The sequence below is a fragment of the Dermochelys coriacea genome, chromosome 10 (assembly GCF_009764565.3).
Source record: "Dermochelys coriacea isolate rDerCor1 chromosome 10, rDerCor1.pri.v4, whole genome shotgun sequence".
In the NCBI taxonomy this organism is placed as follows: domain Eukaryota; kingdom Metazoa; phylum Chordata; order Testudines; family Dermochelyidae; genus Dermochelys; species Dermochelys coriacea.
In genome coordinates this window covers 77717078-77732280 of record NC_050077.1, presented here as the reverse complement: position 1 = coordinate 77732280, position 15203 = coordinate 77717078, and the positions used below count along the sequence as shown (strand labels likewise).

The 15203-nt window shown below is 41.1% G+C and overlaps 1 protein-coding gene across 2 annotated transcripts in view; it reads left to right on the top strand.

Moving 5' to 3' along the window:
• ADAMTS17 (ADAM metallopeptidase with thrombospondin type 1 motif 17) overlaps window positions 1–15203 on the top strand; it is a 255112-nt gene that overhangs the window by 122472 nt on the left and 117437 nt on the right. For both annotated transcript variants that reach the window (XM_038420717.2, XM_038420716.2), the window contains exon 11: window positions 14200–14301. In XM_038420717.2, coding sequence (XP_038276645.1) covers window positions 14200–14301 — 102 coding nt within the window. The remainder of the gene's footprint in view (window positions 1–14199; window positions 14302–15203) is intronic.

The following is a 15203-nucleotide window of genomic DNA, read 5'->3' as shown; positions in this document are numbered from 1 at the left end:
ACAAACTTCAGGGAATTAGCCTGCTCAAACTTTTTATGACTATATCCGTCTTCTGTCTCCATTCCTGTTTAATAAAGAGAGCTGTACTATGACACTTCAGAAAGAGATAGCTGAGCTCCATAATTATGTTGGGCAAACTAGAGGACCTACATTCAAAAATGCCCTATGCTCGGGTAAATTTCCAGAGGACAATAGATTAATCCAGAATCTAACCATTTTGAGGAAAGGCTGCAAAATCTCCCTGTTTGATAAAGCTTTGTGCATGAGAGTCATTCAGGTACTATAGTAAAGAGTAACAATAGAAGTCTCAACAATAGCTAGATAGAGCCATAGAACGTTCCACCCCACCTGTATCACTTTGATTTGTCCCCCTTCTTCCCCCCCAAAATACCTTCCACACTCTATCGTACTGGGGCAGCAGAAGTAATGTTACTGCTAAGCCCTACCCCCAACCCAAGCTGCACTGACCAGGGAGGCCAAAATGAAACTCCACTCAAAATAGATCTTCCTGCTACGATTGTCCTGCCTCCTTCGTGTGCGCTTTGTTCAGCAGTAAAACAGTGAACAAAGCTTACAGTCCTGTGCTGCCTTCAGACTCAATGGCCCATTAAAATAAAATGTAGCTGCTCACCATTCTTTCATAGCTATTGTTTCTGCTGTCTACAGACTTTGGCAGTCAGCATGGCATCAGTTTGAATTTTTAAGATTTTCTTTGGTAACCATGTGTGTTAAAGGCTTGGGTGAAGATTTTTCAGAGAAGTTGGGCACCTGTCTCCCTTAGGCACACTTGATAATCTCAGTCTTAATTTGTTGTTCTAATGAAGGATTCTGGCTTGCAAACTGGCAGTCTCTAGAAATAAGAATGTTTGCCAAACCACCGTGAACTGATCTGAGCTCTCCTCAGAAATCACAGCACAAAAATGAAGGATCATGAGGTAGCCACTTTGGGTATGTCCACACAGCAAAAATAGACACATGGCAGCATGTCTCAGAGTCTGGGTCAACTGACTTCGGCTTGCCCGGCGGAGCTAAAAATAGCAGAGCAGATGTTCCCACTTAGGCCACAGCCTGGGCCCAAGAGACTCCCCTCTCTCTAGGTTTCAGAGCCTGGGTTATAGGCTGTGACCAAATGTCTACACTACTATTTTGAGCCCACACTGCAAGCCTGAGTCAGCTGATTTGAACTCTGAGACTCACTGCTGCAGCTCTTGCTTTCCCCATGTAGATGTACCCTTCATGGCTACTTCTGGGTTACATGCTTCCAGTCCATTTGCAAATGCCGGGAGAGTTATGGGGACGTCTGTTTACCTGGTGCTCTCCATTAACTCTTCTTTCTGAAAACTCTGAACATTGTCAGGGTATACACTGCACAGAATCGGGTGATAGATGTGTCCAGGGTCGCAGGGTGAAATCCTAACTCCACAGAAGTCAATGGGAGCTGTGCTGTTGACTTCAACAGGACCAGGATTTCACCCCAGATGTTTTCAGGAGGTACTAACAGAATAATCCCTAATTAGTCCCAGCAAGGCTGGGTTCTGACATATATCAAATCTAGTTCAGGAATGTGTCATGTCCCTGGGACTGATTCTCATTTCACTTATATTGGTGTAAATCAGAAGTAACTCAGTTGAAGTTAATGGAATCACACTGCTGTAAAACTAGTGTGAGATAAGAATCAAACCCTTGTTTATAGCATAGTGCTGTTTGATGGAAGGACATGTGGCCCATCTAGAGTCTGGCATGGTAATGCTTGTTTTATAGGAATAAAGCTACTGTCATATTACCAAACACTGAACTGATTGAGTGAGTGTTTGAAAGGTGGGCCTGTGGGGACGACACTGTTGCCCTGAAAATCCATGAGATACAGACAGCATGATGTGCAATAGGAGATAAATAGGAGTCCTCCTTTTAAAACACATTGTATCACCCATCCAGGCATTGGTGCCTTACAATATTGTGTTCTGGACACCTACATCCAGGTTTTGCAAGGCATTTGACAGTCTGCCCTGACTGCCATTTCCCAGATCCGCTACCAGGTTTGTAAGTCTAGTATTGTGGGTAGAAGACCCTGTGCAGAAGGCCAGCAAAAAGCATAGGTGCTACTCAAATCCCACATAAGCTGTCAATATAGGACTTAAGTGGTGAATAGGCCTTGTGCGTTTTTCTTTATTATGCTGTCCACAAAATGGAAGGCATGAAACCTTCATGGCTGCATCTCTCATAGCTGAGATAAAGTTTCTGCACCAGAAACACACAGGAACACATTGTTCACAAACTCATGTGAAAAAACACTTGTGTGTTTAATCATGAGCACTGGGTTTATTTTTCAAGCTGGCATGCCTACTAACGGAGGCTTTGGGGCTGACATTATATTTATGGAAAAAATGTGATTTGTATCTCTTGTATCCAGTGTTTGGCTTTCCGTTTTGTATGCCTTTTGGCTTATTTATTATTAACGCATTTTTGCGGGTTTTTACATAACCATTATCTTTCAGTATTGTTTTGAGTCAAAACTTGTGCTTAGACTAAAATGGCATGTAGAGATTAACATTGCTATAAAGAGATTTTCTGCTTAACAAGGGATGCTGTTAACTCAAATGTAGCCCAGAACTGAGATTTTGAGTAAACAAGCTTTTAGAATATCTGAGACCAGTAGGAATGGTGCCGTCATTTTCCTTAAATTACAGTTGCTTTTAAACAAATAAACTTCCTCTGTAGCATCCACAATCAAAACATTGCAGCACTGAGAACCTGAGAATGAACATGACTGTAAGCAAAAATGAAACTGACTAGCCTGTTTCCATTGTCAAGCTGTACAAAAAGTAAAGGAAGAGCACAAATAGTGTCAGTAAGTTGGATCTTAAAAATCCTTTCAGCTTTCAGGCTTGTTGGGAAACATAGGTAAGCAAATTTGTGTGACATCAGTGGGACTATCTGTGGTCCTGATCCTGTGAAGAGATCTATGGGATTGAACCCCCTGAGCCCCACTAAATCAGTGGGGCTTTGTGTGATTGCAGAGTGTGCCTGAGCAGAGTCAATTGCAAGATCAAGACCCAAATACTACGGTATGTGGTGAGTACCGATTAAAAACTCGTACTAAGATTGTAAACCAATTGAATCTCTGCAATAGGAGGATACAGATCAGCCTCTGTACAGGCTGGGACTGTGTCTATAGATGTGTCTGTAAAATACATATATACTGTGGGTATGGTATAAATTATAATAGTAGTAATAATAACAATAATAGCACTGCAGTAAAGGATGGGGTCGTTTTTGTTAAAATGTGCAGGCTACATGCTTGGCAATTGTAAAGTAAAATAAGAAGATTTTCTTTTTTAAAAGTAAAGTTAATAATTTACCTAATTGCCCTGCTATATTTTATAGTTTTCCTAATGTGGGTTGTTAAAAGCGCAACTATTTTCATTTTGCCTGTTTTATATGAAACAGAAGCGTCCTATTTCACTGCTTCTGTACATTGCAAGACAGACCATTTTTCTCTTTCTTTTCCGTGGAAATAATATTTAAAAAAAAAAAAGCGAGAGAGAAGCAGAATGCCTGACTGCATTGCACAACCCAGTTTACAATTATTGGAATGCTTCAGAAATTTTTGTACGTGTTTCATTTTGGAAGTCTGTCAAAACGCATTCTGGTGCAGTGGTTTTAAAATATATATATATATATATGTATGTAGAGGGGGGGAACCAAAATCAAATTATAAAAATACAGTGTGTCAATTTAAGAATATATTATTCTTAGAGGTGCATATTAAGAATCAGGCATTCGAGTGTTTGGAAAGCCTTCATTTTCTTATTAAGACATAAGGTTGGGTGTTGGGGTGGGGGAGAGAATTAGTGTAGCCTTGTGATGTGGCAGCTACAGCTGAAGTCTGAACTTCAACTAAATTAGCCAAAATGCTATTGAATGTCAGCCTGCAAACACAGTATAACAAGCCTGCTCTCAGACCTCTCCCATCAGCCTCTGGGTACTTCCCATCTGCAAAAGACTTCAAGAGAAAACTCCCAATTTCTTCCCAACCACATCTGAACATTGTGTATATGTATCTATATTTATTTTTACTATGCGTTTTCTCATTTCCCATGGCCAAGAAACTTGATCTGTGACTTCACTCTTTTAACTTCCCAGCTTTTAAGGGAAGTTTGACAGACAACTTTTTTTTTTAAAGAGGCAAAGTGTACACACTCTATACTGAACACGGAGCCTAAATGGTTTTAGAGTCCAATATTGCAAGGTTCTGGGTGCCCAAAACTTCCATTGAAACCTATGGGAGATGAAGTCTCTGGGCATCTTGAAAGATTGGGGCCATAGGTTGCAAAAGCAGCATTAAAGTGGGAGCCCGTCAGGTTGGCTGTGGGACCCTACTTACTGCCCTTTGAACAGACTGTGCCATGGGCAGGTTTATTCTGCTCAGGATACGGGCTCCTGAGTTAGCAGATATAAAAGCATAGCCCATGCCTCTAACCCTGCCCTAGAATGCCCGTGTTGTGGCTCTGGCCACAGAGAACCTGCAGTGTGTGGATTTTGGAGGACTGTGACATAATAGTTGTGGGACTGATAACTCTTCTCTGTCACAGCATAGAGGATATGTTTTTATAGACTGGACTGTTCTCGTAGACTGCAAATATCTATCCTAGAACAACCATTATAGTTTTGACACTGGTCAATTATCCGCAACCCCTTTAACACACACACAATCTGTAGAATAACCCAGAAATCATCCACCATTTCATTCAGTGAATCACTCTCTTCCTCATTTTTGCTCCTCTGGATTCTGAGCTGGTAAAGATATGGACGTGATTGCTTTAGAGACACGAAGTGGGTGAGGTAACATGTTATTCCTCTCTAAAGAAATCATGGCAGTATCTTTCCATGTCCTCTCACTTAAGACATTGAAAACTAGATTTGATGACAAAGCACAAGAACATGTATGGTATGAAAATAATTCTGCACTGGCAGGGAGATGGATGAGGTGGTCTTTTTCATCTTTAATGCCTATGGTTCTATGAATCCCGAGTGCTTCTGTGAGATGTGATCTAAGGCACAGAAAAGATCAGTTACAAGTCCAGGCTTCCTAGCCATAAAATTAGTTTACAGTCTCATTAATACTATCTTCCCGTGTTTTGATTTTGTTACATTCATCTCTGGCATATAAGAAATAGAATAGAATTAGCTCCTTGCAATAAAATAGTATATATGGTACATGAATATATTAGTTTGAATGAAAAACACTGCAACTCAGTAAAATTATAGGCATTCCTTTTCTCACCTCTTCCCTCTCCTCAAAGTCTCCAATAATGCGGGGGCGGGGGAGGGAATGGTCCTCGAAAAGAAACTTCACTCCTCCTTACATCACTTCCCTCTGTGCTTGGTAAAGTCTCCCCTTGCTCGTTTGCCAAGCACCCACTCTCATCCTTTGTACTCCTGAAAACACAACCCTCCTTTAGCTAGCCCTTTCGTTATTGATTTCTATGTCAAGTCTTTGCCATCTTCTGCATGTGTCAGTCTTTTGTATCTTGTTGTGTGTCTTGCGGTAGAACTTTAAACTCCTTGAAACAGGGACCATGGCCAAGATTTTAAAAAATAAGTGAGTTTGAATGCCGCAGGTTTTAAGTCCCTGACCTATCGCTGACTGATCTTCAGAAAGCGCTGAGTCCCCTCATAAAAACCAGGCCCTTTTAAGGTGTTTCAGAGTGAGCACCCAAAATCACTAGTCACTTCTGAAAATCTTAACCATGTATGTCTTTTATGTGGTATAGATGGACAAGTGCAGTTCTCTATAAATACTGCTCATCAGGGGCCCAATCATGCAACCTTTGTACATACAAGTAGTTTTGAGTCACATGGGTGGACTTGCATCTGATGAAGTGAGTGGTAGCATTACCTAGGGAGGTGGTGGAATCTCCTTTCTTAGAAGTTTTTAAGGTCAGGCTTGACAAAGCCCTGGCTGGGATGATTTAATTGGGGATTGGTCCTGCTTTGAGCAGGGGGTTGGACTAGATGCCCTCCTGAGGTCCCTTCCAACCGTGATATTCTATGATTCAAATAAATTTGTTAGTCTCTAAGGTGCCACAAGTCCTCCTTTTCTTTTTATGGGTGGACTTAGGTACATCTACACTGCAAAAAACAAAAAACAAAAAAACAAACAAACAAAAAACCTCTTTGCAGTGAGTCTCAGAGCCCGGGTCAACTGCCTTGGGCTCATAGGGCTCATGCTATGAGTCTAAAAATAGCAGTGTAGATGTTCCTGCTTGGACTGGAGCTTAGGTGAGAAGGTTAGCCTGTTAGTTACGTCTTAGTCTACTAGAAGCACATTATACTTACTTTGTTTTATTTGTAACCTGTTCTTCTTAGCTTTGCTCAACGTCACCTCAATTTTTACCTTTGTTAAGCAATGAATAGTTGTTTTTACTATAAATAGAGTACGACATGTAGCTGCATTGTTGTATGTGAGCTGCTACTCAGATGACTCAAACAAGCTGGTGTGCGTGCACTATTCCCTTGGGAATAGTGAGCATGGTAATTACTGGGAGTGTCCAGTGACTGGGGCTGGATGCTACAGGAGGATGCTTCTGAGGAGTGTGTGCCTGTTAAGCAAAGTAGTGGCTGGCAGAGCCCTGAGCAGAGTGCTTGAGTGGCTGAAGGGCTGGCAGAGTCAGTGAGCTGACACTCAGCTACTGCACAAAAGACTCCCTCTCACTGAGCCAGAGGCGTCGCTCGGCGACTCTCTGTCCTGGACACCCCACGAAAGGGTCGCACAGCTGTGTGGAGGCCTTTGGAATGCCAGAACTACAGTTGCTAAGATGTTGTTATGATGAAGAGCCCTGGGCTGCTCTTGCTGACCTGTAGAATTACTGCTATTAAAAAGTGACTTGATTGAAGATGAAAGCTAGTTTCATTCGTATCTTGGGATCGGTACTTACAACAGCCGAATATCGGTACTTACAACAGCCGAATTATGACATGTAATTACTGTTCTAAGACCTGGTGGATTTTTTTGGTCTTTTCTTTCTAAAGAAAGAGCAGCTCTGATGGGAACGGTTTTTATTCTTCAGTTTTGGTTATTGGGAACAGAAGAGCCCTTGGTATCACTCCATGTGTCCATGGAGCCCAGTATATTTCATGTGGCATCCACGTGTTGCTGGCCAGATAAATACATGTAAAGTCATCTAATGCAGAAGACTGAGCTCAGCATGATCCACGTCATGTTCGCAGCATTTGTTTTGCTACGTTTTATCCGATAAAGACATTAAAAAAAGTATAGGAAACAACTTTGTTGAATTCAGGCATTTCTGCAACTGAAATGATAGCCCTGGAAAGCAGTTAACTCAAGGATTATTTCTTCTTGAACTAAGTTAATCCCTTGGATTTGGTACACTTTCTGAATGTTTGGTGATTCTCCACTCGCTCATGCAGGTGTAAATCAAGCTGTAACTCCATTGAAATCAATGGAGTTACAGTGGTGTAAAACTAGTCTGAGAGGAGAATCAGCTATAGATTTGGTTATCAGAGCTGGGTACTTTATATGCTAAAAGGACAGCATGTGGGTGTACTTTGAAATTTACTGGAGACATAGATAATCGTTAAATAGTGAAAATTACAATGTTTCTTTTTTAAGACTTTTTCTGGTGACATCTCGGAGAGATTCTGTGATTGCTGTTCGAGTGGGATGCATGTCCTCTTAGTGATTCACTTTCATACATCTGTGAAAGTCCTGCCTTTCTAGCTGAACAGGATCGCATACAGCTCTTCCTCAGCCTTTGCTCATCATTTCTGGAATAACACCTCTCATTTGTAATTTTTGCTCCACTTGCCCTATATTGGAACTTCCACTGACCCCTTTTCAATATCAGCTCCATGGAATTACTCCGAGAGACCCACTGCGATGCTTATCCCACCTTCGCCATTGACAGTCCACTTAGGCCTAGATTTTCAAAAGTGGCCTCCAATTTTGGGTGCTTCTACTTTTGGGTATCCAGCTCTTGACATCTAGGACCTAGTTTTCAGTGCTTTTGAGCACCTCCAGCTCTAACTAATATCAACGGCAGATGCAGACCCTTGATGCCTTCTTTTGCCCGTCCATAGGTGGTGGAGATTAGCTCCTCCCCTCCCCACCCTCCAAATTAGAAGCTGCGATAGAAAATTCGGGACTTAACTTCTCTGCACCTGTTTTCTCACTTGTAAAATGGGGAGGTGAATTCCTACCTGTCAGCTGTGCTGAGAGGCTTAGAGAAAGTATGTACAATACCTTGTAAATTTCTATGCAAGTAATAAGTGTATTATTACAGTATTGTTTTGTATTTAATTGGTGTTAACTGGAATTTTGCACATGGGCACAGCTTACAGTTAACTATTTGCCAAGCCAAAACGGTGAGAAAGTTAAAGTGCTGTGATGCTCCATTGAAAACTAATGTATTTAAAAGCAGTTCTCCCTGTGTACTTTATATAATTTTCTCTTGTTCCCTTTCCTTAAGGCTATTTACCCTTTCTTACTCCTTCCCCATAATCCCCTCTATGATGACAGAATCAGTTTCATGGTGTTTAACTCTGAGGGCAGAAATGAGAGGTTGCTGGTTCCAGTGTGCAGCAGGCAGCTGGAGCTAATTAGTTCTCTAGAGAATGGAATCCTTCCTTTCTTTCCTAATCCAGGAAAATGCAGAAAGTTTAGCGATTTCCACAGGATTATTTCTGAGCGGCAAGAAGAACCACATGGACCGTTATAACATTACAGATTTGGAAATTACTTCATGTCGTTAGGGGCCAAATCCTGGGAGGTCTGAGTGCTTCCTGTCAGGTACAGCACATTGATATTCTGTTCTGACTAATGGGAGTGGTCTATACAAGGTAACCTCTCTCTTCAGAATTGGTCCACATTATGAAAGAGATGGAGAATCAATTTTGAGTAGAGAGGAACCACATGAAGCCTTCTATGTGGATCTTATGAGAGCCGTCTCCATTCTTACCTTGAAGTCCAGGAAGGATGGTTTTATGGCTTAAAGCCCTAAACTGGGCACTCGGGAGATCTGGATGCAATTTTCCCCTCTGCCACCTTTGGCAAGTCATTTAATCCCTCTGCGCCTTCGTTCCCCATCTGTGAAGTGAGGCTAATACTTCCTTTATCTACCCTTTGTCAGCTTTGATAGAACAGAGGCTGTCTCATACTAAGTGTATGTGCAGCACTTGGCATAATGAGGCTCCAGTCTCAGCTGGGTATCACTCTACCACCTGTAATAATAAATGTAATTCTTTTGTGGCTGGACAATCTCGTCAGGCTTGCTGCTTCCTAACAGTCTGTCACATGCACATCCTTTGACTATAGTTTCTAGTGCTATGCAATGCTATGGATTTTCTCATCCCACTCGAGTTTTTGAGATTTTTAATTTTTTCCCCAACCTGTAGTGAGTCGAAAAAGTTGAAATCTCAAAAATGTTCATGAATTTATAACCCAATTTTTTTTTCCAGATTGGGTCAATTGAAATGTTGCCTTTTGGTCACTTTGATATGTTTCATTTTTATTTCAGCCTTTTTTTAAAAAATTCCGTATTTTTTTTGTGTAAACTAAGTAACATTTCAAAACGAAAAGATGTTTTGACAGTTTCAAAACTACTTTGTCAAATTTTTTGAATGAGGAAACTGGTCTAAACCAACATTTTTCTGTGAACAGTTTCAGTTTTGACAATTTGACATTTTCAAATGAAAAAATATTGTGTTAGAAAATTCCCAACCGCTTGAATAGTTTCCTATTCAGAGAGGAGACTGCAACATGGACAGACCTGCTTTCTAGTGCCAAATGCTGAAATTACAATTTAACTGTAGTACAGCAACTTTCATGACCTATATTGTACAGCAATCTGTGCTCTAAATTGCCACTCAAATATACAAACAATCTTTTTGTCAAGTCCGGCCATTTCTCATTTTAATAGTCCCCTGCAACACTAAGTGCTAATGACTTTTTAATGGAGATTTTTTGTTTGGGATTATATTTTAGCTGAAGAGGATATCTGATCTCTTTTTAAATGAACATGATAACGCACCACAGCTGATGATTTAGTCTTTGTCTGAGTGTCTTTATGGCATAGATGCATGGGATTTTAAGATTTGTAATGGTGTGGCAATAGGACACAGAGCTGCAGTGTAGTTACTATGTGTTTCTGTAGCTCTTTCCTGAAGTATGCTTTGCATTTATTATTAGGAGTCAAAAATAAGGCTACTATAAAAATCCTGTTTTCCATCCCTCAATCGTGAAATTTAAGGAAGGTTGATGTTGATGATAGAGGTTTTTTTCAGAGTATTTTTCTATGTAAGCATATGTGTCTGATTGTGAATATTTGTGCCAGTCCTGTCCATGAATTGTATTTTGGTATCATCACTGAAACAAATTCTGCCCATACACACATACCTGTTTGGGGTTAGAGATGTCCAATGATCCCCCCAGCTCATGGTACATCACTGGACGAGTTAGCTGAGTTTATTGCCTACCACATCTTGTGAACTCTGGATGAATTCTGGCTGGCAACTCAAATCATATGTAAGGCTGCTAGATTTCTCTGACTTTCTCTTCTTTCCCCTGTCCATGTGCGCAATTGTACATCTAAGAGCAGGATTTAGCATCGTGTAATTTATATAGACTGTATGATCCAGTGGCTGGAAATGAAACTAGGCAAATGCAAGACTAGAAATAAAGCACAATTTTTTAATTGTGAGCATAATTAACCGTTGGAAGAGTTTAGCTAGGGATGTGGTGGATTATCCATCACATGAAATCTTTAAAATCAAGACTGGATGTCTTTCCAAAAAGACACTCTTGCTCAACTAGAAGATATGGTCTTGATGCATGAATCACTGGATGAAGTTCTCTGGCCTGTGTTTTGCAATCTAGATTAATGTAATGATCCCTTCCGGCCTTAAAAATCTGTGAGACTGAGTACGTCTACACTGCACATCACTTGCATCAGCATGTAGGTTATGCATCCGGACTTTGGAGCGGAGCCCAGAGCTGGAGCGCGGAGCAGCTCCGGAGCAGTGGAGCTGCAGGTTTTTGCCTGGAGCCAGAGCGGAGCCGGAGCACAGCTCCAAAGCCCTGTACGAGTAGCTCCACGCTGCGGTGAAAAGCAGGCTGCATCGACATGGCGGTGTGTAGCTATGAGTGTCAGTGTAAGGCTTTAGCTGTGGGGCTGTAGCGGGGAAAGGCTCTGGCAGCAGCTGCTGGAGCCTTTCCCCACTGCTTCTGTCGCCAGAGCCTTTCCCCACTGCTGGAGCCTTTCTCTGTGGCAGGGAAAGATGCCAGCAGCAGAGGGGCAGCAGAATACGACGCAGTTAAAAATAGCAGTGTAAACAGGCAAGGCCCTGCTTGGGCGTGTAGAGAGCTGTATAAGGTGCATACCCACAGGGTTCAGGCATGTCTTTACTCGCCCAAGCAGTGCATCACTGTCTGCACTGCTGTGCTAGCTAGTTGAGTGGTGAATGTACTCTGCATGCTGCCGAAAGAAGTGTGCCATGTAGATGTACCTTTATGTATAGTGAGCTACCCAGGCTTGGAGGAGAAGGGCCGAAGCACACCAAAATCAAAACGATGCCAGTCTGTCTGCATCCCTAAATTCAGCACCCACCCTTTGTTTCAGCTGGCAGTCTTACCCTATGGTGATTTGGATCCGACAGTCACAGACATTGCTCTGTTTCAGAGTAGCAGCCGTGTTAGTCTGTATTCGCAAAAAGAAAAGGAGTACTTGTGGCACCTTAGAGACTAACAAATTTATTAGAGCATAAGCTTTTGTGAGCTACAGCTCACTTCTTTGCTCTGGAGACATCCGTGCCCACAGTCATCTAGGGAGAACAGTGAGCCTGTTGAGACAATGAATTCTTGTTCGTAAAGTCAGTCATGCTTTATAGTTCGCTTCTGTTTAGACAGGGTTGATAAATTATTAATAGATGTTTTAATAAATAACTAATCAACTGGTATAGTTTATAAAGTCCACCAGGTCAATAGGTTGCTTAAAACCATAGCTTGTAAGTGTATGTATAATACCTTCTACTGTTGTGCTTAAATAATCTGTAACTAAAGTCTGTAACATGCTTATATGTCTATTAATTATTTATCAGCCCTTTATTAACCATTGATAAGTAAAACCTTAATGTAAAGTGTGATCTATAAGTCTTCATAACTCAGCAGTGTTCTAGCTGCCAGTGTGCCATATAAAACCCTAATACAATAAGATGTGTTAATTCAAGACAGCGTCTTAGATCTAAAGGAAAATACATTGGCTGGTGTAAAGGTTTCATTGCTGGCAAGCAGCGTGTCACTTTCTGACAATGAAATGGGACAGCTAATCCACCCGATTTCTAATCCTGTGCAAACCCAACAGGGAGGAAGAGTTGTCTTGCACAGGAACTGGGATTTGGAATTCCCACGTTCTATTCTTGACTTGCTGTGTATTGTCTGGCAGTGAGTTAACTTTTCCATGCCCTAGTGTACCCATCCATAAAATGTGGCTAATATATTGCTACTGTATAAGATGTCTTGAGGGTTAATTGATGTTTGCAAAGAAATTTAAGAGCTTTGGAAAAAATAATAATTAGTGATAATTCAGTACAAATAGCAGAAATCTTCAATCCATCTTCTGTTTCACAGGAGCCCGCTCAAGAGTACGTGGATGTCATGAAAACTCTTTGATTGGTTTTTATTTAACAAGCACTGCGCTTCCATGCTGCTGATGGCAGATACAGTTGTTACCAAGCTCTGCTTGTTGCTTTCTTTAAATGTTCTTTTGCTTTAAATAATGCAAAATCCTCATTCCAGAAGAAAATATGAAGTTAAAACAGGATGTAGATACTGCTGTGATAACCAGTTTTTCAGTACTTTCAACCCCATCACCCTTTACGGCAGGATTTCTCTCTTCCATTCATTACGCCATGTGCTGTGCAAGCATATTTGATATATACATACCAACATGTGTCTGCAAACACATTACATTATGGAAGAATCATAAGGTTCAAGTGTGTTGACTCAAACTATTTAATGAGGTTCAATAAATCTTGACAAGACCAGCTGATACTAGAGCCAAGCTTCTCATCTTTTTACCATTACAGTGAAATGTGAACGATAGAGGAAAGAAATATAGCTTTTATTTATTTATTTTAAGTGTGTGTGTGTGTGTGTGTGTGTGTGTGCGCGTGCGTGTGCGTGCGTGTGCGTGCACAAACATAGAACTTTCTATTCAGATCATCCACTTATACAGGTTGCAGAGCAGGCTGGACGTTTCAAAAAATGTGAAAGATCTAAAGATCTTTCTTTCTTGGATTTTTTTTCTCAAATTCAGAAAACTTTTCTGACATGACAGGTCATGCAAGCATAGTGGAAATCAGTATCCCAGTAACGTCTGTTGATCAGTCGTGTTAATGGTAGCCAGAGTGCATTTCAGATCTAGTGTCAAGATGCAACGTATCTCTAGCCCTTTTCTGCTGGTTTTCTCACATCTCCTGGGTTCTTCCTTTTCTCACACATCACATTCAAGATGCCTCTTCTTACCATCAGGGCCTTTCATACATCTGCCTCTCCCTGCTTATCTGTTTTTTTATATTATTGCATTGCCCCTGCCAACTATCGCTCATTTGTCTATTTCTCACACAATGGCCTTCATGCGTTCTCCCATGCTGCATGGAATGCTCTCTCCAAACTAAACTATGAGGCTGCAGCCCTGACCTCATTCAGCTCCTCTGTCAAGACCTGCTTATACCATGAAACCTTTGGGAAATTGCCAGTTGATTGGGCAAGGTAGAAGCTCAGCAGGGCTTGCCGAAGTATACCATATTCTATTTATTTGTATGTTGTTAAAAACAATGAAGTGACTCACTAATCCAGGCATGCATGTAGCTTGACTGGTATAGCAATGCACTAGTCTATTCCTCCCTTGTATGTTCCTCTTTTATTGTACCTGATCTATTCCTATGAAAAGAAATGTATTTAAATGATGCACTTTTTTTCATGCATCTGCATCCATTGATCTCTTTCATGTTTCAGGCCCCCCTATTTAGCATCAATTTCTCCTTAAAAAATAATAGATCGAAAACCAGCCCAATGCCTCTGGATTCATATTAGAGAAACAGACTGAGCTTTGCAGTGTATCCCATAATGATAGCTGACCTCTCCAGAAGCAATAACCACACTTCTTGACCTTGTGATTGCAGCATTTGATGTGTGCTGGGCTGTGGTGCCTGGTAGAAGGAGACACGTCTTGTAAAACCAAGCTGGATCCCCCGCTGGATGGCACAGAATGTGGGGCAGACAAGGTAATCAAAATGCTCTGCACCTGTTTTGCTTTTTATGATGATGTCTGTGGACTGACGTTTCCAGGACGTGAAATATTTACTTATAAACCCATATTTTGTTCTGATTGATTTGTACAAACAGCTGGGTTAAATGGCATTAAATTCTTTTTCTTTTCTTTGATGTGTATTGCGGTAGCCTCTGGAGATCCCAACAGAAATCAAGGCCCCAGTGTGCTAGGTACAAATATAGAAGAAAAGGTAGTCCCTGCCCTGAAGAATTTACAGTCTAAGGGCCACCTGGAACTCGTCGTGTAGTAAGATGCTCTTCAGTTCCATTCATTTCAATGAGACTCTTTTGAGGAGTACATTACTTTTCAGTGTGAGTTAGAGCAGCGCAATCTGGCCCTAAACTTGAGATATGATGTAGCAGGTAGGTTTAAACAGACAATTTGTGGGAGGAGGAGGAAGGGCAAGAGTAATGCCAATACAATTATGCAGTTACATAGGGTAGTTCATAATGAGCTCCAATTCAGTTAGGTTTTTTTCTTTAAGATCTCTGCTTAGAAATATTTCTTGTTTTAGTGGGCCCTGCAGACTGAGCCAGATGGCTAGTGCATATTTCGACTTTCCACAGTTCAGAGTGGTGGAGAAAACGGTTAATGGAAAAGAAAATTAACACCTGTATTAGCAGGTCTCTATTGCATGTCAGTCATTACCCAAAAACTTGACTTCCATGCAAGAGCATTAACTGTCAGTAGATTTTAGACTTGAAATTTCACCGTATGCTGTATGTTAAAGGAGATTAATTTAGGGAGTTTTTGCTAAAGCTGGAAACTATGCACCTTTTTTCTGGTTGCGTATGAAAGATACATAAATTAATTAAAAATTCTTTGGTACTTACTGTTGACTGTAGGTGGTGGAAA